A 25,280-nucleotide genomic window follows, 5' to 3' on the forward strand; every position below is an offset into this window, starting at 1 on the left:
AGTTATAAATCTTAGATCTAACGATTCGATTAATTCTTTCATACCACTCCGAGCAAATTCTGTGGGTTTCCATGAAAAGTTCCTACGAAACATTACTCATGGTATGACTTGACGCGTCTACTGCAGCCACGGTGCAAACTCCCATCCTGAATCACATGGATTCCCGGACGAGCCGCGCGTACATAGCAACCAGTCCATTAAAGCGATTAAAATTTTCCAATATCGCGTAATAGTCGAACGAACCGGCGCGCGCATCAATGGAATCGTAAACGTGCGCAGGTGTGCTCCACGGTTCAACAAGTTTATTTCCGCGATCGCGTTGCGCGCGCTTCTCTAATTGGACACGCAATTAATCTCGTATTAATTCGAACGTTCCCCGGATCGCAGCGATATCTTCTGCCTCGCGTGCCGGCGCTGCCGGATGATCCGTGTTAGACAATGATCTGTTTAGTGGGACGGATCCAGCCGTGGCCAGACGAATCGTACGGTTATCGTATCGTCGAGGCCGGCGGGGAATCATTTTACTCGTGATTCCGGGCTCCGGTGTCGGACGATTATTACCGTGAAATTAATCTCCGAGAAGGTCTCGGGATTGTTTCCGCTTCTTAAAGTGTAGCGTGACTTTTATCGCGTTTCCATCTATCCGCTATTGTCAGGGAAACGACGGGTAACGGATGATATACCGCCGACGCGGATGAAAGTGCGGCAATTAAACTGTATTAACTCCACGGGGAAACGCGTAATCGAAGCATATTTTCCACCGATTTAATTGTCGGCGGGATTTCTCTCGAAATCAAGCCTTAATTGAGACCGTTTCGTCGATGAATCGTCGAGATTTACGGAAACGAGATATTTAACAAGGTTGAATGCCACGGGCGTCAGTGGTGATCAAACCGAATCGAATTACCGTTGTTCGTTCAATTAAACGATGATCATTTCAAGACTTCCCTATATTATAAGTAACGCTAATGCGGTGACATGCTAGATGAACGTGCAATAATGCACTTCAATCGAACGATTGAATGTATTTTTCATTTTGTGTATTTTGCTCTATGAAGTCACGTGGCGTTCGACGCGTTAAGAACAGTCATGAATAAACTGATAGCCGCAGCTCTTTGTATTGACAGTTTGAAGTACGAACTGGCGTGGAATTTAATCTCGAAACACGCTCGCAGTGGAATCGAACAGTCACGATAAGGTATTCTGTTGTCATTTATTCCATGTCCCCGCGAGTCGAATTTCACCCTCGAAATGACGCTTTTAAAATTCCGCCCTTACATTCGCCCTTAATATTCACCCTCGGGCGAGCGCGACTTCCTCGTGGAAAAGCGGCATTACCGTTGGGAGGAGATGACGATGCCAGCCTCTCGCCAACGTCGAACGATTCCCGGTGCACGTGCTATTGTGGCCGCGCGTTTGATTGCGTGGAGGACCCTAATGAGGCGAGGAAGCTTCTTTCGCAATTGATTTGCGTCAGCGAGCGTAACGCGCGCCTGGTCTCTCTTTCTCCCCGGTTCTCCCTCCTTATCGCCGGCGGCCCGCCATCTTTCCGGCTGATTTAACCGTTTGCACTCGGAAGGTTCAGTTCGACGTGTTCCAATGAGATATAGACTACCTGACCGACTCGAAAAACTCGACAGTTTTTTGTTGGAAATATTCTGTGTTCTATGTTCCTTGAAACTAACTTAACGATGATTCGTACAGGAAGGGAACGAGATTGTTTTATTTCAATATTTATATCGGCGTGTATAGGAAACTAGAATGAAAGTATATAGAAATATAGAAAACCAGCAGGTGGAGTTGAATTATGTATCAACTGCTTAATTAATGAACGAAGAAAACTACGTGCTCTCGTTGTTCGAGTAAATCAGTTGCTTGTTTAGTCTTCGACATGTCGACATTCTGCAAAGGGTTGATATTAAATATGAAATTTTGTAATTTTATTGACTCTCAGAGAGCCTGTCGAATGAAAAAGGGTCGAGAGGTATAAAGGTTCGTTCAATCGGACGAAACGCAGGCGCCATTAGTCAGCAGCGACAAAGGAATCGGAAGTATCGCTCACGCGAAACGAGGATTCGCCTGTTTCCTGATTCGTCGAACGTTTCCGTTTCCCTGAGACCGTTTCGAGGTGTTCAATCGAAGAATTCATTAGCGGGTCTCTCTTCCTTGAAATTATTCCTTTTGTTCCGCGCGCTACGGCGCACGGCATGATTTATTTAGGAAAAGTTCGCGGCGTTTACCAATCGCCGAGAGAGGAGATCCGAAAGCTGGATAAACGGCACGCCTACGGGTCGTTACATGGGAAGATTCGCCGTCCGTGGATTCTAGCGAGCGAATGGAAAATCAGAAAATCAGACGTCTCGCGCGCTAATAAACGCCGCCGCGGAATTTGAAATGCTAAGGCCCGCTCCCAATTAGAGTGGCGCTCTCAAACTAATAATGCGTGGAAACCGTATAATCCGTGGCAATGAAACTCAAGGTGCCTTCCATTAAGCGAGAGCATTGTTCAACGAGGATCGTCCGCGATATTTAGAACGTCACGCGGCTGCTGGAAGTTTCACATCTCTGGGAATATCGCGGGGAATTTATTAAGTAATCGAACCGCACCGGTTGTCGATGGGAAAGCGGAGATCGCGATAGGTTTATCGCGTTTCGATCATCGATTTTCTGTGCGTTGCGAAGTAGGCTTCATCCAATGGATCAATCGAACGATTCCAACGCGCGGAACAATGAATTCTAATTATCACTGAAGAAAGACGAAGCATCTGTCTCGATCTTTTCGGTTTATAAGACGAAATTCGCGGTGTCTCGTTTCCACGGTAACCTTTGCTCGCGCGGAATTATCGAATAATATTTCACTCCTTATCTCGCCTCGAAACGTGACGAGGAACGATTGTCGTCTCGTATCGCAGGAAATTCTGAAACTGCAGGACTCGCGGAGATGAAATTGTAGACGAGATAGGGTATGTCTTCTTCAGCGATATTAGATACCATCAGTCCTACCAGCGGACGTACCGGGTGTGACAGGAAAAATAACATGCTTGTTCCCATCTTACACGCCTCGCAATGGTTCTCCGTCGTTCTCTGCGTACGCTCGGGCGAACAATGAGGCGGAACAGAGGACGACTACGCTATTACTACCGATTTGATTCACTAAAAACGCATTCTGGTCTACGGTGGACGCGGCACCGGCCCGTTAAGCTCCAGTTACCGCGAATGAACTTGATCCTCCGCAACCAGCGTTCCCATTTAACTCGACGTCAACGCGTAATTGACGCGTGACTTTTATATTCCCCGCGGATTCTCAAAACTAGATCTCGGAAGGCGAGTTCTTCCCTCGACGAAGAGGGGAAACAGTTCGTCCCGTGCACTCGGAGCGGAGGAGAAGCAGGATTCGCACTTAGACCGTCTGACAATTTGATTGCTATCCGGCAGCGGTATCGCAACACCGTCGAACCGGGCCAGCGTCTGCGCCACCGGCCGATTTATCTTGATTTACACGTGATCCCGGTGCCGGATACCCCATAATTGAATCATAGCGTTCTCGCTCGACCGTGCACATTCTTTACGCCACGCCATCGACTCGTGGCGATCCCGCCGCTCGGACCGTTCACGCGCCCCTCCGTAATTTGCGGTTTCGGTGACCGTTATCGGTTTTCGGTATTCGTCGTCTGGTGCCCGAGCTCGGTTCACCTAGGATTCCCTGTTCAAATGCTGGCCAGTGTCCTCGGATTACTTCTACGGTCTTCCGATCTAACTGTTCCACGTAACCATCTTTTCTACTGTAGTTTAGACGTTAAGGGAACTCGAGATTCATCGTATAAATAATTAGAGAAGTTGGAATTAGAATCGTCTTGGATAATTTATCAAACTTATGAGAGAAATTATAACAGAGGTTAGGTAGAATTTTGTTTCTAGTTCTAGGGGTGGCTTCATGTTCCGAATACTGAATTAGACGAGTTGGATAAGAATCGTCCTACATAATTTATAAAATTCATAAGAGAAACTGTAGCACAGGAAGTTAGGTGGAGTGATACTTCTAGTACTAGGGGTGGTTTTAATTTCGAATACTGGATTACAGAAATTAGATAATTTATCATTCTAGATAATTTATAAAATTTATAAGAGAAATTATAACACAAGTTAGGTAGAATTTTATTTCGTGTTAGGGGTGGTTTCATATTTCTTAGTATACTTTAAATTTAAAATTCGAATCCTAGTGTGCTTTCAGTTTTAAAAAATTCTACTGGCTTAATTGAGAGATTATAAAATGTGCTGCATGATGTTCTATATATATATATAGTAAGCGGATATCTTTTTTGCTAAACTGTTCAGCTAATTGGCGGAAGTAATTGGGTTCTTCAGCGATCCGCGAGGACGCGTTTTTCCGTGTAGGAAGCCGGCGCGGATAAATCGTTCGCGATATTGTTCGCCGCCGGTGGAGGAAGCGGATAACGCGGGCCCGATTAGCATGCAAATTCGCGATGACTTTCTCGTTAGCGGCCCCGCAGTTGCTCTATCACGATCGAGACTGCATTGTTGATGAAACGCGGAAGAAGTCGGTCGGGTGCAGGCTCCTGTGGACAGATGGCGCCAGTCAGCCCGTACTGGACGCGTCGAGTCTCTGAATTCTGATTCGCGCGATGCATTTCCTTCCCCTAACAGTAAATTTAGAATCGACTTCTAACACTATGCAATTCAAACATTCTAATTCTAAAATTATATCGAATATTTTTATTGCAAACAACGAGACGATGCATTCTTTACAGAGCAGGAATTAAATCAAAATATTTTATAGTTACGCGAATTCCTTTCGAATTAGAAATATAATTAACACTGCGCTCAACTTTGATCGTTGGGATGTATTTTTGATATTACTGTTTGTCTATCTTTAACACTTGAAAACTGCGGAGTAGAATATTTTACGTTGCTATCTAGAAATGACGATGCATCGGTCGAATGGGAGATGCATCGAATTTTACAGGTATAACGGAGAACGTCGCAGCCAGCCGTCATGTCCCGCGACGTGACGAGAGGCAGGGTGCCAGTGGTGACACTGCGATTCTATCGTTGATGAAAGGGTCATTCAATTAACCACTGGGCCGGGATGACGAATCAAAGCACCGAGTCCGAACAAGGGGTCTAACGAAACGCGGTGTTCTTTTCTCTCGCCGCTCGGCGACGACGTTAAAGATCGTGATTTCACAGTCGCACGAGAGTCGCGAGCTTGAAAAGCCGCGGCTGTGTGCTCGACGTCGACAATCATCGCTTGAAATCCGATGAAACTGTAGTTCCCGAGCTGATATGCGTGCAGATACGCTGTTTCTTTGGTAAACCTGTTGTACAATGTTCGTTGAACCTTAGAGTAGCATCGGATAACGTAATTTTCATGGAAAAACGGGTCACTGGTTTTAAAGACATACAATTAATACCAGTATAGAAAAATCTCTAGATCTTAACATTTTATGGAATAAGTAGCTAGCCCATTTTCAAATCTAAAGCTTACGGAAAAATTGTCAGTTTATCATTGAATTGAACCTCCACATGTTAATAGCGATTGCCTTATTCTGCTTCTGAGAGACACTTCGACGGCTGCCAACAGGTTACACTTCAACAATGGAGATTAATTTCCATACGATCTTCCATTAGGCTTCAATCTCCCGTCCCCGTGTTCCCGTTCATTACCATTGTTTCTTCGTTTCCATCTGAATGCCCCCAGCTAACTGGTATTTAGCAAACGGATTTCGTTATCTGGGATCTACTTCGCTTAAGTTAATACTAAAACGCAGAACGTTCTCGCGAGCTGCTCGCGCGCAAAGTATGGCGGTTGATAAGGGCCGGTGGGTAGGGTCGTTACGAAAGCGGCGGGTTAGAAAGGAATTCATCGTCGAAAACCGTAATCCCCGCGGAGTGGGACACCGAAGGAACGCAGAAGTGAAAATGGGATGAGGTTTCGCCCCGTGATGTGTAGGATTTTCACTTGGCGGGCGAGCGATCACGCGAATCCGCTTCGCGTGAGATGAAAGTATACGAGAAATGAGAAGCCGTCGCGGATCCGCGAGAGATAACTGCCGCGTGCACGGCAGTCGATAAATTCTGCACGGATTTGCCAGGACAGTGATGTCCCGTTGTCGAAAGGCGCGACCCCGCGATGTTTCAGCCGGCCGTTAATTAATTCCAGGGGTAATTGTAGCCAGACCCAAATACCACGGACAGAGGAACACGCTACTGCGCTGAGATTAAAATCTCAACATCTGTTTAAAATACACTAAACTACAAATTACTCTTTATCGTAGACCTCTTTTACCATCGAAACGAGAGAGATCGATAAAACTCACACCGAATCAACGTTCACCCCCAGTTTCCCTTGCAGACTTCAAAAATGCACACCCTAACGAACACCGGCAAACCAGATTAACCTCGAAAGAAGGAAGAATGTAATCAGAGAAAGAGTCCCAGCACAATCAACTCCGTAATCCCTTCCATCACCATAAAACCAAGAACCATCCCCTATCTCTGCCCTCCTCCGACCAGCCGAGGAACTCCGAAGGCAAACTCACCGTCCCGAGGCCACCCTGTCGTCTATCTCGCCGAAACAATTATCCCGATCGGAAGCATCTCCCCAGGTCGACGTATGATAAATCCCGGCTGAGACCCGGCGTAGAGCACGCGTCGGTTTCATTCAGTAGGGCAGCCGTCGGCGAGTCGATGGCAGCAGTTCGATTATCCGCGGCGGTGGTGGACGGGGGCGAACGGTCTTCATCACGCATGCCCGTGCGGCGCGCCGCTCCGGAGAGGTGCCGGGCAGATCGTGGGCTCCGTGGAAACGGACAGATATTTTGACAGTGCGCCGCCCTGCATCCTCCGGTTTATGCCGGCCTCTCGCAACCCCTTTTCTCGCGTGTCGTCCCCGGCATCCTCGTGCCCGGTCGCCGCGCGTCCTTCCCCGAAACGCCTGGAGGAAACTCGGCAGCGCCTGTGCTCGGAACCGGGTCAGTCGATAGACCCCGCAGCCAGCTCTCTCTCGGTGGTGTTTGTGCGGGAATAGTGTTGCTCCGGCGGATAGAGGATGCACGAGTGCAAACAGTGGTGGGGCCGGGTCGAGTAGGTGGATCGCGAAGATTTACGTCCGTCCGCGGGGGCCCGAGGATCGCGGTGTCTTCTCGCGCGTCATCTCCGCGGGACGGATGGAAAGGTGTCACGCGAGCCGGTGCTCGTCCCGTGACGCAAGGGGTGCGCGCGGTATTGTCGCGTTGATCTTTTACCCGACGCTGCCGATCGATCGCCAGAAGCTGCTCGTGTAGCCGGTGTTGTTCGATCATGGTGAAGTGAACCAGCCCCTACGACGAGCCCTGGCGGTGGGTGCGCGTTCAGTGTCGCAGGATTCGCGGTGTACGTTTGATCGCGCGACAAAGTGCGGCCGACCATGATGGATACCACGTCGGGCGGTCCCGTTCCGTCGACGCTCGCGCGGAGGTTAACGCGAGGAACCGCGGGCAATGCGTCCGGCCGGCCAGCGAGCGGGTAGAGGCCGAGGGATATTATTAAATGGAGCACGCGAGAATTATCCTTTTAACGTGGAGGATCGCGAACCTCTATCGCCCGTACGAAAGCGGCACCGCCTCGAACCTAGAAAAAGAAGACGACTGAGGTGGAGGAGAAGAAGTAGGAGAAGAAGGAGTAAAAATCACCCGGAAGGCCTTGGCGAAATATCTTCGCGAGCGACTTCTCGGGCCGCAGGCTCGCTCCGAGGGATCCCGCGCTGCGCCGCGCCGCGCCGCGCCGCGCCGGCTCGCGTGCACATCCCGAGAGTGGGCGGATGCCGCTGTCCATACCAAGGACACGTATCCTCGGGCGCGAGACCGGAGAACAATGAGGATTTCAACGTGGAGGCTCGCGAGGATGCCGTGTCGGGAATGCAAAGTCCATAGCGTCTCGTGTCGGTCGTGTTCTTCGTTGTCCTCATCCTGCGGCTCATCCTCTTCGTTCTCGTTGAAACGCGTCAACGAAACTTAGCTTGCTGCTGCATCTCTCTCTCTCTCTCTCTCTCTCTCTCTTTCACTTCCATTCTCTCTTTCTCTCTCCCTCTCTATTTGCTATTTTCTCGTCTCTGTTTTCTAAGAGACCAGAGAGTAGCCCAGCCATTCTCGATACGAGAGAGCACAGACGCGACGCGACCGTGCTCACCGTGGGAATAAATCGACCGGCCGGGTGACACGGCGGAGAACCAAGAACAGGAGGAAAGGAGCCGCGGACGGACCAGGGGAACGGCGAGCCGGGCTCACGATAAAAGAGAGGCTAACGAGCCGAACAGGATGAGTCACTTCGACTGGAAGCTGCTGCGCCGGAAGAAGGTACCATAACATACCTTGTCCCGTGTGCGCCGAACACACTTTCCGTGTGCTCCTATTCCGGACCCTTGACCCCTCGCATGCCCCGTCACCGTTACTCGACTTATCGACTCGTGAAAAATCCGCTGCGGGGGTGGATCTCGCCGAACGCTGGACGCACGAGCTGAGTTCCCTCTACGACTACCGGATGGCTCGAATCTATCTGCTCCCGAATCCTTTCTCGATTGATGATTATCCAAGGAATTACTAATGATATTGGTTTAATAGTATTCTAACTCGATCGCAAGTCACTCGAAGTTTGAACGAGATCTTAGAGTTTCTATAGAAAATTCAGAAAAATCACGTTGACCCTCGATGGTCCCAGTGTCGAACTGACGACGCCCGACGAGCGTGCTGTCCATTCGTCAATGGAGAGTCCTTCAAAGGTTGTCACCGAGTTTTCGTCGCTTGCCGTCCCCTGTCAGTTCGAGTTGGGGATGAAGGGGATGATAAATCGCGTGCGCGATGCATCGGAACGATGCAATCTCCGGCCACAGGCTTTTTGCTCCTGCGCCAAGCTCGCCTGGCACGGCTGCGAGCTTTTCCAGAGCGTTCTAGGAGGCACAGGGTTTCTAGCTCTCCGGCGCTCCTTTTGGAGATGCTTTGTCAGCATTTCGAGGGTCGTGAATATTTCAGTGGGGAAGGTTCGGAACCGTTCTCGCCGAAGGGGGTTTTAAATTGTAGTTTTAGTCCCGCGGCTTTGTTTTTCGATTTCTGAGTGTGGCGAGGGTGCTGAAGTGTTCGGCTTTCATTCATTTAGGGTATCGCAGTGTTGTAAATTTCTCAATCGTTTCTCTGTATTTTGGGAGTAACAGTGGTTTCGGATGATTCGAAAATACAATTGGGTATCTACTATGGTCGATTAAGGGATTAAAATAATTAAGCTTCTTTGGATATTTGGGATCGCATACTAGGTCAGGATTAATAACCGAGCTGCGCGAGAACTGAAAACGAAAGACAGGTCCGATCGTTCCTTTTCGATTTTCTGAATATTCTCGTCCGTCGCGAGTCTCCCGGCGGAACTAGGGCACCGGGACTTAATCGGTTTTCTAGAAAGTAGCCGAGCGATGTAATCGCGAGGCGATTGCTTCGTTCCTCGTCGAATCGCGGAAGCCGGTGGAAGCCTTTTGCCCCGGCAGCTTTCGAATTCACTCGGACCGATGGTACACGCTTTTCGACCGCGCTCCTCGGCTCGGCTTCATCCACCTACTTCGTCCGGTGTGTTTACGTTGCTTTCATCCAGATATTACGACACACGTGTTCCATCGTGCTCATAACCAGATCGCGCTCGTAGCTTATCCGCCGGAATTGTCTGAAACACGTGTATTGGAAAGTTGAAGGAAACGTTACCCTTCTTCTCGCGGGGACACTTTGAAGTATCACTTTCACTGAAGTATTCCCGTCCGCTCGGCGAGTTTCACGTTTTCCCGGTAGAAAACACGGTAATATTCATATACAACCGACCGGGGCGCAAAGAAATTGTCAGCTCGCCGCTGGAAATTATTCCATAAAAGTCCCTATTAACGAACGGTTGCGCAAGAACACGTATCCGAGCGGCGTGCTTTCCCTGTCGGCGACGAGCCGAGCTTGAGCATCGCTGAAAAACCGTCCGGGACGGGATCCCGGCGAGGCTTGGTTAATTAATAACCGAATTACCACGACGCAGCCGGGAGACACGGCACGCTCGTTTCAGGCTTTCGACATAAATCTAATATGGCTTGTCTCGCGGCTTGTTCCCATCCGTTCCCATCCCTCGCGCCTCCGTCGGATTCCGCGGCGGTGGGCCCGACGTCTTGTAAAATGTATAACAAACTCATTTCCAATTAATGCTCCTCTCGAAACGTGGGTAACTGCCGGGTCTGCGGGATCGTGAACGGGCCCTGGGATCTAATGGGTGGTTCTCTCGAGGCTGCGGCGTGTTCCCCGAAGATGAAAGTTTTCCTGCGACCGAATGCATGTGCTCCGGAACGATTGCTCCGCTCTTCCTTGCGGTTTTTTTACGGACTTCGTGTAACGAGTACTTCGTTCGGACGGAAGATAATTTAATATTCCTATTACATAGCGAAGCACGGCATTACCGGGGAATCTTTGATTACCCGCTGCAATCGCAATCCAGGGGGGAAACGTGGAATCATCGGGATACTTGGAGGTTATTGTGATCGCTCTTAGTCGGGTCCGCTATCAGCCGCGGAACGGTAACACGTAGGTGATCCCTCCATAAAGGAGACGCTGATGGGATCGAAGAAAGCGGGGAAACCTCCGAGGAAATCTCGCTTGAATAAATCCCGATTCCTTTCGACGATTTATCTCGCACTTACCGCGTCCGAGCGTGCACAAAGGAAAACCGCAGGAACAACTGCGAGTGCGTTTATATAAAAGTCAAGCGTATTTATGCAGTCTTTGTGAATCACACCTAGTAAATTACGCTTCAGGCCGGGAGTCTTTATCACTGTCGTTTATTACAAATACACGCGAGATCCACAATCGCCAGTCCTAATAAGAACACGATGCACCGGAGCGCGCAACAGCCGTTCCACGGTGCACCCAGGCCAGCGGGGAAGTCGAAGTTACGAGGTTGCCGGCGTAATTATACCAATCATTCCGCTTTCTCAAATTTGCCGGGTCCGCGGCCGCGCGCGATTCTTCAGGATAAAAGACGATTATTGGCCGGCGCGCAGCATTGTGCGGGAAGCGTACGGTCGCACGTGCGCGCGGTTAAGGTCTCGGATAAGGTTCCGGCCTTAGGCCGCAGTCACACGAGCACCGGAGTAACGACCATTTTGACGGATGTTATCCATTCGGTTAGGCAAATTTAGATACTCGAGTCGGTCAGATCTACACGACACGATCGTCTGCGTTCAAACATTGTCACAGCGTACCGAATGAACCAATCTTGATTAACCCTAGATAACTGAACGTAAACCGAAACATTCAACTGTCTTAAAACAGAAAACACGTGACTCAGAGTGTTCTGCCAGTGAAAAATCGACAAACGTTGCTCTGATTCCATTGTACACGAGAATAACCTAAAGTCCTCTATACGTTGAAACATATTACAATTTATTTTTCTTCATTTTTCGTACGTTATGATCCATACATCACCGATTCTAGTAATCTGCATCAGTTTCAAAGCCTCTACCAGATCGCTGCATATACCAAGTGCCGAGAAGACTCTCGTCTAATTGGTAAAATTCGGTTCTAATTATGATCCGCCGAGGCGCTCGCGCGCACAGCGACCGATCCCACGACAAAGAGAGCGAAGCGATGTCCTATGTCGTCAGACTGCGCTGACGAGTGCCAGGTTCCCAGCACTCGAGGGCACAAGCGACTGAGCATCGCAACGTCCGTCGTCTGAACGGTCGTGTGACCCCGGCCTAAGCTCGCAATCGGCGCGCGCGTTCAAAGACACCTCGATGAACCGATTCACCTGGTCGCGTCGGAGGCTGTCCGTAACTCAACGGGTACGGACGTTTATGCCCGCCGCGGCGGGCAGGTTTATCGCGGCCTGAAAAACGGATGGGAAAAGTTAGGTGGAACGATAACCCGTGTGTGGTAGCCACGGCGTGCCTCTAATTATCGCTACGGTATAACGTACAACGTATTATGAAACCGCTCTATAAATATATCGTCGGAACAGCCCTATTAGCGGCATAATGCGAACTTTCCTGCATAAATTATCGCCGCTCGCGGAACGGAGAAAGCCACTTACAGCTTAATTCATTTTACCGTTTCTAATTACCCGTGGCCCCGCCCCCGAACGATACGATCGAAAGCTCTTTCGGACGCGTTGCGCTCGATTATCGATTACTATCGCTGTTCCTTCGAATTATCGTCTTCTGGGTACCTCCCGGTTCGCCGTTAACCCCTTTGTTTCGAAACGCGGCCGCGTAGAGTCCTCGAAAGTGGACGCGTCTTTGGAAGAAGACTTAATGAAGCGAGGATGTATACGAGGATTCTATTAAGTGTGGTCTATTATACTTACTCATCGCAAGATACGATTGGAACGTTTAAAGACTTGAAACTCTGAGAGTGCAGTACGAAGTTTTTAAAGACTTCAAACTGAAGATTTAAAGTTCTTGCTTTATCACTGGTAATTAACGCAAGGACTACTTTGTTTTTAATCTTCTTTGCGCAGGTGCGCCGTTAATACGAAGATTGAATATTCTTAACGGCAAAATTCTCCTTTGTACACGTCCAAGTCTGAATAGACGTGCAAATGACGGCAATGGCCGTTATATACTCTTAGCGTTATAAACAAGAAAGTATAATAATTTGATTCTCAAAATATGAAATCTCGATCGAACTCCCAAGAATCAATTAACGTTTGCACTCCGTTGGCTCTGCTATAGAGACATAATTTGCATCACAGATTACATTAATCTGAAATTGTAAAATTCTTCTTCCTGTTCGAATATGTTCAAACCGAGATTCTAGGTTCTTGAACGTTTCGCTATAAAAATGAACCATTACGGCATTTGAAATATCCGGAGTGCAAAGGGTTAACTAACAAAAAGGAACTGCTGAACGCGAGCGTCAGCGTTTAATATAACCTAAACAATAGTCACGTTCAACGAACTCAATCGAAAAATCATTGCTCCGAATTGCCGAGCGGTTATCAAGCGAACACGCGGCCGTCAATAAAGAAGGAACATTATTTGCAGCGGAATTTCGCAGCGCAACGCGACGCTGTGCAAACGGTCGGAGTCTCGTCGACGCGCGATCGAAAAATCAGTTAACGGAATTTCGTCGGACTGTTAGCTGGGTTCGCCGCGTTTCCGGTAAAATAGTTGCGCAGACAACGCGGCCTCGGTTATTACATAAACCGTTGTTCCGTGGCGTACGTTCGATAGTATCGACGCGCGCGCGGTCTCTCGCAGCGGAAAAATAGAGAGGAGAGAAAAAAGACGGGGAACGGTTTCGGTATTGAAACCGCCGATCGTGCTGGGAAAATCGAGCACCGGTCAAATGGAGCCGGGCTCGAGCGCGCTTTTACGTGGAACTCGAGAAATGTGTAACCGTTGACGGGTTTACGCGCTCCCCCACCCTATGATACTCAATCACAATAACGTGTTGCCAACAGATCTAACCGTTGAACGCTCCGCGCGCAGCGTTTGATTATCTTGATTTCAAAGTTACGAGTCAAACACTCTCCGTTTGTTATTCCCGGACCGAGCGCCGAGTGCTGGAGCGGAAGATTTAATCGCGCCCGCCTGTGCGCTGGATATTTCCGTTGCGACATCGGTGTCCGCCTTCGAAATTTCGCTGCGTCGAAACGAGGAGTGGAAGATCTCTCGCTTTGTTCTCGTCGCTCGCTGAATTTCTGGCTTCGTTCCTAGATAATTCTCGTGCGACCGCTCCGGAGATAGGAACATTGAACTTTTCATTGAAAATAATTCGATGCGCAATGTTTTATTCTGTTCGTCGAGTGGAAATGATATTTCAGGGAATGTTAAAGGGAGACGTTGCAGGATTATTCTCGAAGAAATTGATATTTTCGGATATTCTTTTTCAAGAGTGAATTAACTATCCGCATTCCTGAGAATACCATTAAATACTTCTCAAGTGGAAACGCAACTTCATCCGTTGCCGAGCAGTCTGTCAAGGTATACGCGCGAGGCAAGATTTTCCGCTCGTTACTTCCGTTCGCCCGTGGAGTTCTCGACGGTCTGTTCGTTCAGCGAGAAACGTCACGTATTCCTTTGTGAGACCCTCGGGGAGAGGAATCGATCAATCGAACACTTGCGCGACACGGAATTTATCATATGCGAAACAGAACGTTTACAACTTCACTGAATCATCCTGAAATGGAAAAGAAACGGCTTAACCCTTTGAGAATGAACTTCGAATAGTTTATTTTTGAATATTTCGAATAGTGACTTGAAAATGAATGATTCGATAGTTGACAATGAACAATAGTTCCCTATTTCTCTAGTATTCAAACGCTCGATGTATACATCTATTCTCCTCGATGAAAGCTTCGAATGCTTTCAAAAATCATCTTCAAAGGTTAATCTCATTCGTCATTTATATATATTCGTCTATATAATATTAACTCTTTGCAGTAAAACTATCATACAGTAAAACTATAAAATTTTATATTTAATACTATACTCCGTACAATGCATCAATTTGAGAAATAATGAAATACAATAGCTTTCTTCCTCAATGTACGTGTGATTTCTCTTCGAGTTAGATACACAAAATATCGTCGTTATCTCATCAGAAACTTCAAATATTTCTAGTGAAAAACTTCCGAGTGCAAAGGGTTAAGTTCTGTACAACGCACCAATGTCTGAAATATTTCCATAAAACATCTCCGTTTCTTATTGTACGTTTCCTCATTCGTTTCAAATAATGTCTGTTTCACCGGAAAGTGTCTGTTTCTAGCGAAAAGCTTCCAAGTGTAAAGTTCAAAGTAGAGGTTCGATGAGCATTTCATTCTTGAAATTTCTTTCCATATCCGACCGCCAGAGATCGAATTGTCGCGCGGTCGTACGCGAAACGGAGAATAGAATTTCCAGTCCGCGAGCGTGTCGGGGTTGCGCTGGCGGTCGAGTTAAAGTAGGCCAACGGAGAACCCGGCGTGCATCGAGCAGCACCCGGCGAGGGTAGGACGGTCGATGCAGTTTCGAATCAATAATCGTGTCTGCAGTCGGCTATTTAAGTTTCGTCGGGGATACACTTCGCTCCAAGAATAGCGAAACTGCCCGCCGCGATGCACAGCCGTCAATATTTGCTTGCATAACATCGTCGATAGGTTTGTTAACGCATCGTCTGCCGATCGTCGAATCGTTTCTATTCATAGCCGGCGGGCAGCAGTTTGTCGGATGAATATACCGGTCGCTACTGAACTACGCCGGCTAAACAAATCACGATGCCGTGTATCCGTGATTCCGATTTACACGGAATTCGCGGCATTCGAAGATTCGGCGGAGGGATCTTTAACTGGGTTGAATTATTCGATACATCAGACTGATCACGACTTATCTGGTTTAAACTGCAGGTTAAGTGCAAACTGCAGGATCAGACGTGGGTAATGGTTAATAAGTGATTGTTATAGATTCATTGTACAGTTACGTTAATGGAAACAACAGTTTCCTGTGGAGGTGAATTTAATGAAGTTCCTCGGGATCGTGGTCTTCGTTTCGCTAGCAGAATGAGCTGTTTTGGAGGCACGCGGGTATTGATTGAGTTTAAAGCAGCCTCGCTCGAGAATCTGGACCACACCCAACTTTGAGACTTTCTTGCGAAAGTAACTTCGAAGCGTCGAAGTAGGTGTGTCAAAATGAAATGATCGAACGGGTCCACCGACGTCGTCTTGCGCATGGTGAAATGATTTCGTCGAGCAAACGACAGGAATTTCTCATGGGGACACGTGCTCGCGTCTCGCGCGAGCGCGTAAATAATAAATAGAGCGGCCCGTTCGAACGCGAAGCAATTTCGCAACTTGTTAAGTTTTCAAAGCCGGGCCTTTTAATATTTCGTCGCAATTGAAACGAGCCGGTTGCCCCGTGAAAACGAAATTCCGTCGCCGGAAACGAGGCGGCGAGTGACGAGTGGCGCGGGGAAACGAAAGACTCGCTGTTTTTAACGAACAAGCCGCTGCAACGGAATAAAAATTTCATTGTTCAGCGAAGCCTTTGATAATTTGTGCGTGCCAGACGCAGAAACAATTTCGCAGAATTTAACATTAATCCCAGTGCTGCGGTAGCGAATCCTTTGAAGTAACGCGATTCGAATTTTCTTTTCTCTGTTCAAGCGTTTACCTCGAACAGAGGTTTTTCCATAATTAAAATAGCATCTCATCTTGACGGACGAAAATGGTTTTCCATTACCCGAACGGTTCCAGGATCCTCGACGCACGAGTCACCCGGGAGGAAGCAATTTCTGCCGGCCTAACTATATTGTCAACAAAATTTTTACGATACCCGCCTACACCTGTGAAAACAGATAGCAAAGCTACGAGACGAACACGGATGCCAGGTATTTCTTCTTGCCGCTGTCGCTCGAGTATTTGGTTTCCCGAGGCTCGCATGCATAATCTTCCATCCATCAATTTGTCTATTCTGAAAACCAGTAGAGAAAGCCTCTTTCGTTCATTCAGCCGGCGTATACGCCGTTGAACTTCACCTCGCCGGGGACCAGTTTATTTAAATAGCAAATCGGCTGAGAAATGGCGTGGGATCTGTCCCATTAGCGGACGGTGACGTTGAAAAATTGAATTTCTGTCCGCGTTCGACTCTATTATACAACGGAGCAGCGGGGTCTACATTCTAACTCCGCCGCGAACCACCTGAAACAGAATAATAACATAATAACCTAAGTAACCGGATAGCAGCGTAACCCAACGACTGCGTTACCATTAATAATCCATTCCAAAATCGTTTATCTCCGTCACGAAAGTATAAACAACATACCTACTATCATCTGAAATCAATATCACTATCATCCCAAAGAACCTCCATCTAAAAAACAATCCATTAAACAATCTAAACAATTCTATCCATAAAAAAGCCTCACCATCTAAAAAAAAGCAATTCATTAAACAATCTAAACAACCATTCTACCCAACACAAGAACTCCACAATTCCATCAAGAAAGACACCCTCGCGAAAATTCTCGACAGCCGTTGCACCCGACACTGAATAAACCGAGTCCTACATAAAACCACCCTAGCCGTACAAAAAGGCTCTTCCGTGACACACAGAAAAAAGGGGGTTCGCGGCAGACGTCGGGCACTAAGGCGAAAGAGCCATCGTTCAGGCCACAGGAAGTTGTTCCAGTTCGGCTCGCCCCTCGCGCGAGATAGACCGGCCCGGTGGATGCGCCTGACAAGTGATATATCTCGCGATTTTATACCTGCCGCGTCGTCGATAAAGTATCTTATTATAAAGCACGATATAGCCGTTCGCCGGCTCCCCCGGCCTCGCCGGCGATACGTCTACCATCGCAAAAGGATCGAGGGCACTGCCTCCGCCTCTCTTTCTCTCTGTTCCTCCGCCCCGTCCGCCTCTTCCTCCCTCTCGCCGTGTGTCTATTGCATCCGGGTGGGGCTGAAATCGATTTTAACCTCCCCCGACGCCGCGCGCCTCGGCCTCTCCTAGCCGGCGAAGTCGCTTCGGGACTCCAACCCCGCAGCAAAAAGCTTTTTCTCCCTTAAAGCGCTGCCGCTTTGTGCGCTTCGCCCCCGACCTCTGCCACCTCCACCCTCTACCGACTCCTCTCCCCCTCTTTCTCTCTCTTTCGCCGTTCGCCGCGCTGCTTCTCTTTCCCTCTCGCCCCTCTGTGCGATCTCTGCGATCCCCGTCGGCCCTCCAGCCTCACCTTGCCCTTGGAACTCTGTGTGCACGGTTCCCAACCGAGTAACCCCGCGCGCAGCTCTCTTTTATCGAGCTGCCGGGATGTACGCGACTTCTGCTCGCCGACGTGCCTGTCCCGGAAACTGGCCTGCTGCCGCGTTAATCGCGGCCGCTCGGCTCGTTCTTTCCACCGCCCCGGGACATCCCTCTGCCGAGCTTATTTTAGGGGTCGCGCGACCAGCGGAAGAATTTCTGCCACTGGCGAATGTTACGGGTTTGTGCGTCTGTTTTTCGAGGGAAAATGGACGCTCCTTTTTTCTTGGCTTTGAGACTTGGGGTTGATATTTGAGGTTTGAACTGGTGGGTTTGATGTGGGTGTTTTTGAACTTTGGAAGGGTGAGTTTTGAAGTGAGAGAATGATTTGAGTGAGAAGTGATTTGAAGTTTAGAGGATATTCAGTTTCGATGGGGATTTAGAGTGGCTTTAAGGGATTGATTGATCGGGATTGAATATACATGCGGGAGAGAATCACTTTGGGGGATGCAAATGGTAGGCTCTAGGATTTCGATAATTCAGGCGCCTTCCACCTTCCGCTGCGGATTTTACAGGGGAAATAAATCAGGCGTGTACCCACGATTCATCCAATCCCGTGCATTATGGTGATCACGTACACTCGTTACTACCGTAACGTGCAGGACGACCGGTACGTGGTTCGTAAATGAAATTCCGGTTCATCCGCGGCTGGTTATAATGGAAACTTCATTGGACGTCGGCTGGACGCCGGCCAAATTTCCTTGCCCTTCGCTGGGTTCACCTGAATACGCCGGAACTCGATTCTCCTATAGAGTAATATAATATTATTCTCTCGTCGAGCTTTTCATACACTTTTACTTATACTGCGAACACGAAAATCACGCGATTGCAACCCTAATATCAAACAGCCTCTAATTATCCTCTATCGCTAAAATAAATCAACAACCTCATTATTACAATCCAATTCAAGTCTTCTAAGACAAAAGGAATTATTCCGAAAACTCTAGCAAGGAGCCAACAACGAAAATCAAGATCATCGATAAAAGATACAGCCGATTTCTACATAATTATCAAACCCAGCTGCAGAATTCAGAGTACTCTCCACAGCAAACTCATCGTTCCTTTATTCAACGTTCACCTAATAAATGAATGAATCCATTGTGAAGAGCCTCCTTTGAATTTCATACATGTATTTAACAAAAATGCAGTAACTGCTGTTTTCCGGAATAAATCCGATTTCACCGAAAGCAGCCGTCTCGCCGATGTACACGGGGAAAAAACTGACAGCATGACGAAGCACGGGAAGTGCGGAAATCGCGGCGATCGCAAGAACGGTCGATCGAAAGAGGCCCGGTCGCGCGGGTGGCCGGTCGGTCGCGCACGGTTTCTTTTCGATCCGAAAAATTTCTCTCTTCTTTGGACGTGAAACCTGCGCGAGGAGCCCCCGCGGCTGTTACCCGCGGTGATCCGTGTCTACCGGCCGATTGCCCGCCGCGTGTACTCGCTTTTAGCCGTGCCGCGATTATATCTCAATAACCTTATTTCACGAGGATCGGCCCGCGGAGACGTGAACGGTCCTCCTGGTGAAATTTAAGCTCGAATTTCACGAGGTTTCACGCTCGAGTTGCCGGCCGAGCCTCGATGCGCGCTCGATCGGCGAGGAATTAAAATCGAGACGAGCGTAATTGCGAGGAGTACGCGTGTTCCGTGAATCCTGGAGTAGTCTTCGATAGGAGGAAACGGATCGAGCTGCCGATTTTAAGACCAGGGACACGGGAGTGACAAATTTTGTCTGCAGAGTCTGTTAATTATGTCTGTTTGAATGAAAGTAACTTGGCATAGTAAGAGACTTTTCGAACAGTAAGCTAATTGATAATAGAGAAATAATATTTAATTTAAATCTGAATTGAAAGAACAATTGTGAGTAATCTGTTAGTGACATTTGCTTCGACGATGAACGATTGATAATTGAAAAGTAATATTCAGTTTCTAATTTATAGAATTCTTCGTTTTCTCTAGTAAATTATTCACGATAAAGTAGTTCCAGCGATCGCGACTGCGAAAGAGGTCATAGGACAGGTGGTTAATAACGTCGAATATCGAGATAGTAATACGATGTGTACAGTCATTATTCCTGCAGTTCCCGTGCAAAATGACGCTCGTATTCCGCGATCATCCGCGTCCTGCGTCCCCGGCCTAATTCGTCCGTTTCAGCGATAAACCGGACACCGTTACGCGGCGTCGTAACCGTGCGTGGATTAAGGTTCCGCGAGGGATTTTCTGTTAATAAACTTTCTTCTGATCGTCGAATTTATTTCGCGCGTTCGCCCGCGCCCCTCCGCCGCCGTCGTGTTTATTGCAAGGCACGCCGCGTTCCGCGCACGGCCGCGAAAAGAAAATTAAACAGCCGTCCACGGGCGTTTCCTTAATTATCTTTCGCCTTTCTTATTCCGAGTTACGGCGCCGGCGTTCGGCAGATATGAAAGCTGCAGGATATGCTGAAGGATTTATGTGATTAATATTATTTAATGTAGAATTGATTGGTGCAAAGACAATTTCGTTTTGAGCCGCGTGCGTGCGTGCGCGCGTTTGCCAAAGAGAGCAGCTAGGGTAGAAAGCTATAACGCGCGGGCATAACAGCCAGGAAGTCTGCGGAGTTTCTTTTGTTCAGAATTTGACACCGGCCGTTGCGTGTACGTAGTTTTTCCAGCCAACGGTCGCCACACATCGGAATACTCGAACCGATAACAATCACTAGCGTTGAAACAAACGAATTCCTTCCATAATCAACCAGTCCATTCATAATCACTCAGGGATTGCTTTAATCCTTTACGATCGAGAATTTTTAAGATACTCGGAATCTTCAGCAGAAGCTAAATTATACATTATACCTCTGAATACTAGAGAAAAAGGAATTACTCGCCGATATCTCTTGTCCTTTAAATAATTAACTCCTTCGCTACCATTGGTGTCGAAAGGCGCTTTAAAAATTTTGGTTCAAACCTCGCTTAGATCTGACGAGAGTGAATTCAAATTCAACAATTGCATCTTCCATTAGTACATATTACATAAATCTGATGATTCTAGATTGCAATTTTCCGTTGACGCACAATTCTGCCAAAGGTTTAACCCTTTGCACTCGGAAGTATTTCGTCAGAAATCTTTAACATCTTCCAACTAGACACAGATGATATTTTTTGAAATTAGCTCAAATAAAATCGCAAGTGAATTGAGAAACAGAGCTTTCTTATCCCAGTATTTTACACGCCGATGTATACAGTTCAATGTTGAATATCAAACTTTATAGTTTCACTATATGAAATTAAGTGGTGAGAGTCAAGGATCACGAAACTTCCCGAATCTTCCCTGAAATCTTCGTTTCGCATTGTCTCGTCGACCGCTCACGTGACGCGGGGCGCGCGAAACGGCCACGCGACGCAAGGGAGCAGGAATCCGCTGGTCCCGGCCGAGAGCGGTCAAGGAAGTTTCTTCATACATCGCGCGGCGGCCGGGACGGTGATTTACGAACAAGTCGTCCGCGACGCTCCTCACCGTTCCTTAACGCGATCCATTCCGCCTCGAATAGCCGCCGGCCGACAGATAGAGTACCGATGTATAAATTACGCGTGGACCAATTAACATTGTCGCCGGACGAGGAGGAGCGGACCGCTCCGGGAACCGGGCGACCGCGTCGTTCCGGCTCGCACGCTTAAGTCGCAACGGGGGTGGACGAGGAAGATTAATTGAGACCTTCTCCCCTCGGCTATCTCGAGGAAAGCGTGGAACACTCCCTGGAACCCGTTCCAGGGGAATTAATTCCGCGCGAGCGCGAATCGTCGCGTTGATCGTCGACGGACGCCGTCTCGCGGCCGGCTTTTTTCCCTTCTTTTCTGCGTTGCTCGGCTGGAACGCGTGCACGCTGCTGCGCACGAGTATTTCGACGCGTGACGTGGTCTTATTCAAATGTTCACGCTTTTATTACGCTGCAGTGTCATTACATTTACGAGATAGAATATGGAGCGAAGGAATGTTCTAGGCATCCGAGAATGGTATTACTTTATTATGAAATTGCTAACATTCGCCGAAGTTGCTTTCTAACCCTTGCTTCTCTAGTGGGTTTTAATTAAAACGAGCAGTCGGAGTGACTTATTTCTAAGTTCTGATAATGAGAACAATAAAACAATACGTGTCTCGAGACTTGAGAAGAATTTTATTGTTGTATCTGTAGAAGTATACTTTATTCTACAATTATTCGCAGAAGCCTTGCAATTGAAATAGACTAGATATTCCAAAGATCAATTTCACTTGGTAGTGTTGAATCGCTTCGCACTTCAACCTTGATCTCCTCCACAATTTTTCTGTGTGTCCGACGTATCATTCAAAAGTAGGAATGCATAATCTACTTAGTCTTCGTATATTATTCTCGAGTTTAGAGACACTCTCGACGAAATGGTAATGCACTGAGAAAGGTGAGGTAAATTAGTACAGAGAAAATGAGAACGTGTCTGGGTGAGATACATTCGAAGAACGCAGCGGTTGACTGTTATACAGGCATAATTAACGTTTTCATTATAAATCGTATTGTAATTGAAACTATATTAGGTTATCCTCCATAAAAACGTTACTTTATCGTTATGCGTGTCTAGTAATGGGAACGTGCCCGAATACTTGTGCACGATAGTGTGCCAGAAATTTACAAGCGTGTCAACTCCGCCGCGAAACACGATCAGGGGAATCGCTCGCATAATTTCGTCCCTAACGAGACCGCCGGGATCACCGGTTTACGATCGGAATCGGAAATTTTCAATATATGATAATCTCAGGCAGAGGTGGGCATTTTACGGCGGAGCGAGGGAACGCGTTGGCCGATGTGCTCGCGGATACGCAAAAAAGCCGCAGGAACCCGCCGCGGATAACCGGCGGGAGACTCTTAACTCAATGTCCGTTCAAGTTCGGCCTGTAATCGGCGCGCGTTATCTAATTCCAATGGACGATTAAATTCACCGTTACGGGCCGTGCCGTGTTAATCCGCGAAATGTCTCGTCGTAAACCGTGACTTATTTCCGAGGGAAACGCGTATTTATGTAATGGTGGCGCGATCGGCGCCGAGAGAGCTGCGTAGGAGAAGTCCGCTTTAATCCGGGAACTCCGGGGAAAAGTTTAGCGACGACGATTCCGTAAAAATCGCCGACGCCGCGCGTGAGATTGTTTTTCGAGGGTAGCTCTATCGGGGAGTCTTCGTGGAGTAGAAGTGAACGCTATGCGATGTGCAAGAAGATGGTCACTTGTTTCGATGTCAATATTGTTTTCTCTATAGATTCTATCTATCATGACACTCGGATGAATTCGAGTAACTTGTTAACTGAGTAAAGACTGATTAATATTTTCATTGATCTAGCGCCTAGATTCTCAGTATTCAAACATTTAACTTTCTAGTGCCTCAATCATAGATCCGAGAACCCCTAGCCTCTTTTTCCAACTAACCATTCAGCTTCCTAGATCATCAGAAATCCAAAAGCTCTAAGTCTAATAATCTTAGCGAATGGAAAGTCGAATTGTCCGCGTTTCAATCGGTGGTTTAAAGAGAAGCAACCCCGAGTCTCGGTAAACAGAGCCCTCCTCATTCTCTCTAGTCTTCGAAGGTCATAGTAAAAAGAGTCTTACCGAAACAAGTTCCACCGTTCTATTTTACGCGTACAAAATCCTATCTTACGAACCGTACCTCCAACGAGCACAGCGTCGAACAACGGAAAAATAAGGGACAACACAGTTTAGCGACGCACCGAGCAAAAGAGGGTGGCTAAGAGCAGGATCGAATGGCGGGTTCAGGAAATGGCCGCCGCGTGAAACGTGCCGGGCTACACGGCGGAAAGATGATACCGGTGGTACGCAACACCGGCAGCCCGGTCTCCTCGTCGGGGCCCGGCGATTACACGATATTTCATTGTCTCGTTTAGCATTGTTGCGCAATTATCCGTGCACCCTTTTAGCGGCAGCGATTGCACAACGGCCTGGCAAGTACACGCGGCCGCGGTGGCCATTTATAAGAGCCGCTGGTCGCGGGGCGCCGCATCGACGATCGGTAACTTCTCGTTAACCGCTACTACCGGTGGCCTAGCGGCCGTCGCGTTTCTTAACGGGTCCCCCCGTGGCACACGGGGAACGCGTGCTCGCCGGCGCGGCCCGTGCACGCATCTCTCACCCACGGTTCCGGCGCGGCGGTGATTTAGCGGCGCGCCGCGGAACCGCATAACGCCGCGTCGATTTCACGTGTCCCCTCCGTTCCGCTCCGCGCCGCTCCGTCCCGCCCGGACGAAGAAGATATCGCGTGAATAATCACGCGGCCGGGATCGTTACTCTCCCCCTGTCCCCCGGTGACGATTTAATCGGACCCGTTGCCTCGTGAGGAACGGCGATCCTCCGCGGGACAGTGAGGAACGGCGCGAGTGCGTGAGACGCGACGGCGGTTTCTGTGATCTCGCGTTTCGAGAACTTGTAACCGGACTGTTGGGCTCGCGCGAATTTATGGTGTCCCCCGCGCAAAGACGTTTTATTGAGATTTATGAACGGGAAACATCATTGTGGTTTATTCAAATCTCATTCTCCTCTCGCTTTCTCGTTTCGTAGATGCGTGCGCATGCAAATTGGATGTAGCTCAGCTTCAAGCGGTTACGAAATAGGATAACCGAGAATAATCTCCGTTCGACTTTAACTCGCGGTGTTCGTCTCGTGGAAATTCCTTCGAACTTTCCTATAAAGATCTGACTTAAACTGCAACCGATGAACAATATACAAGTTCCAAACAGTAGACTATGTTCCAGTGAACAAGATCCACGATTTTAGCGGCTGCCTGTGATATTCCGCCACGAACCGAGACTGTCTTCCGTTTCAAAGGGAAACTCGGATCTCTCGTGAACAGGGAAAAGCGAGGTACAAGCGCGGTTGGAACGATAAATCCGCGACGGAACGGAGAGAAAGGGTACTCCGGCGCGCGTTCCATCAATTCGCGTCCCACAATGAGCTGCCAGAGTCGTTTAATATTCCCCGGTTATTTTTACCGCGGCGCAGAGGCGAGAGACGCCGCCGCGCGGCGAACTTTCCCTCTTGACGGCGGGAGACGGGGACGACGCTTCGAACGAGCGTCTCGAAAGATTAGCTCTTCGGCCTCGCTCCCACGCCTCATCTCTCGCTATCGCGTCATCGGCGAGATTCGATCTAGCGGCGGGCTTCCAGCGGCCGCTCGCTCGCTCGCGCGTTAAACCTGGCTGGGGCCCGCTGTCGATCCGCGCCTCCGGAATGCCCCCGCGCAAAAGCACGCGGACTCTGTTAGCGGTCAGACTTGCTAAGGAAGAGATACTCGCCCGTCGTTTCCGCGTTTACATTGAATACCCCGGCGACGATTGATGGACCCGAGTTAAACGCGCGTTAAATCGGGGAAATATGAACGAGTACGCGCCGGTTAACCGCGCGCGGTGAACGATCGCCGCGTTGAACGTCGGACCTAATACTCGTGACGTCGGGGATTCGCGAGGTGATTCGCTGAGTTTGCATTTTCCTT

At 48.5% G+C, this 25,280-nt stretch overlaps 1 protein-coding gene across 4 annotated transcripts in view; it reads left to right on the forward strand.

Moving 5' to 3' along the window:
- LOC116425178 (uncharacterized) overlaps nucleotides 1–25,280 on the forward strand; it is a 439,005-nt gene that overhangs the window by 15,960 nt on the left and 397,765 nt on the right. Inside the window, exon 2 of one of the 4 annotated variants that reach the window (XM_076369562.1) lies at nucleotides 8,123–8,354. The exons of 2 other annotated variants lie outside the window; for them this stretch is intronic. In XM_076369562.1, the coding sequence (XP_076225677.1) occupies nucleotides 8,316–8,354 (39 nt within the window). In that variant the 5' untranslated portion in view covers nucleotides 8,123–8,315. Of the gene's footprint in view, nucleotides 1–6,785; nucleotides 8,355–25,280 lie in introns of those variants that run through there. One more of the 4 variants, XM_076369561.1, reaches the window with a different exon arrangement.

Source organism: Nomia melanderi, chromosome 7, assembly GCF_051020985.1.
Source record: "Nomia melanderi isolate GNS246 chromosome 7, iyNomMela1, whole genome shotgun sequence".
NCBI lineage: Eukaryota > Metazoa > Arthropoda > Insecta > Hymenoptera > Halictidae > Nomia > Nomia melanderi.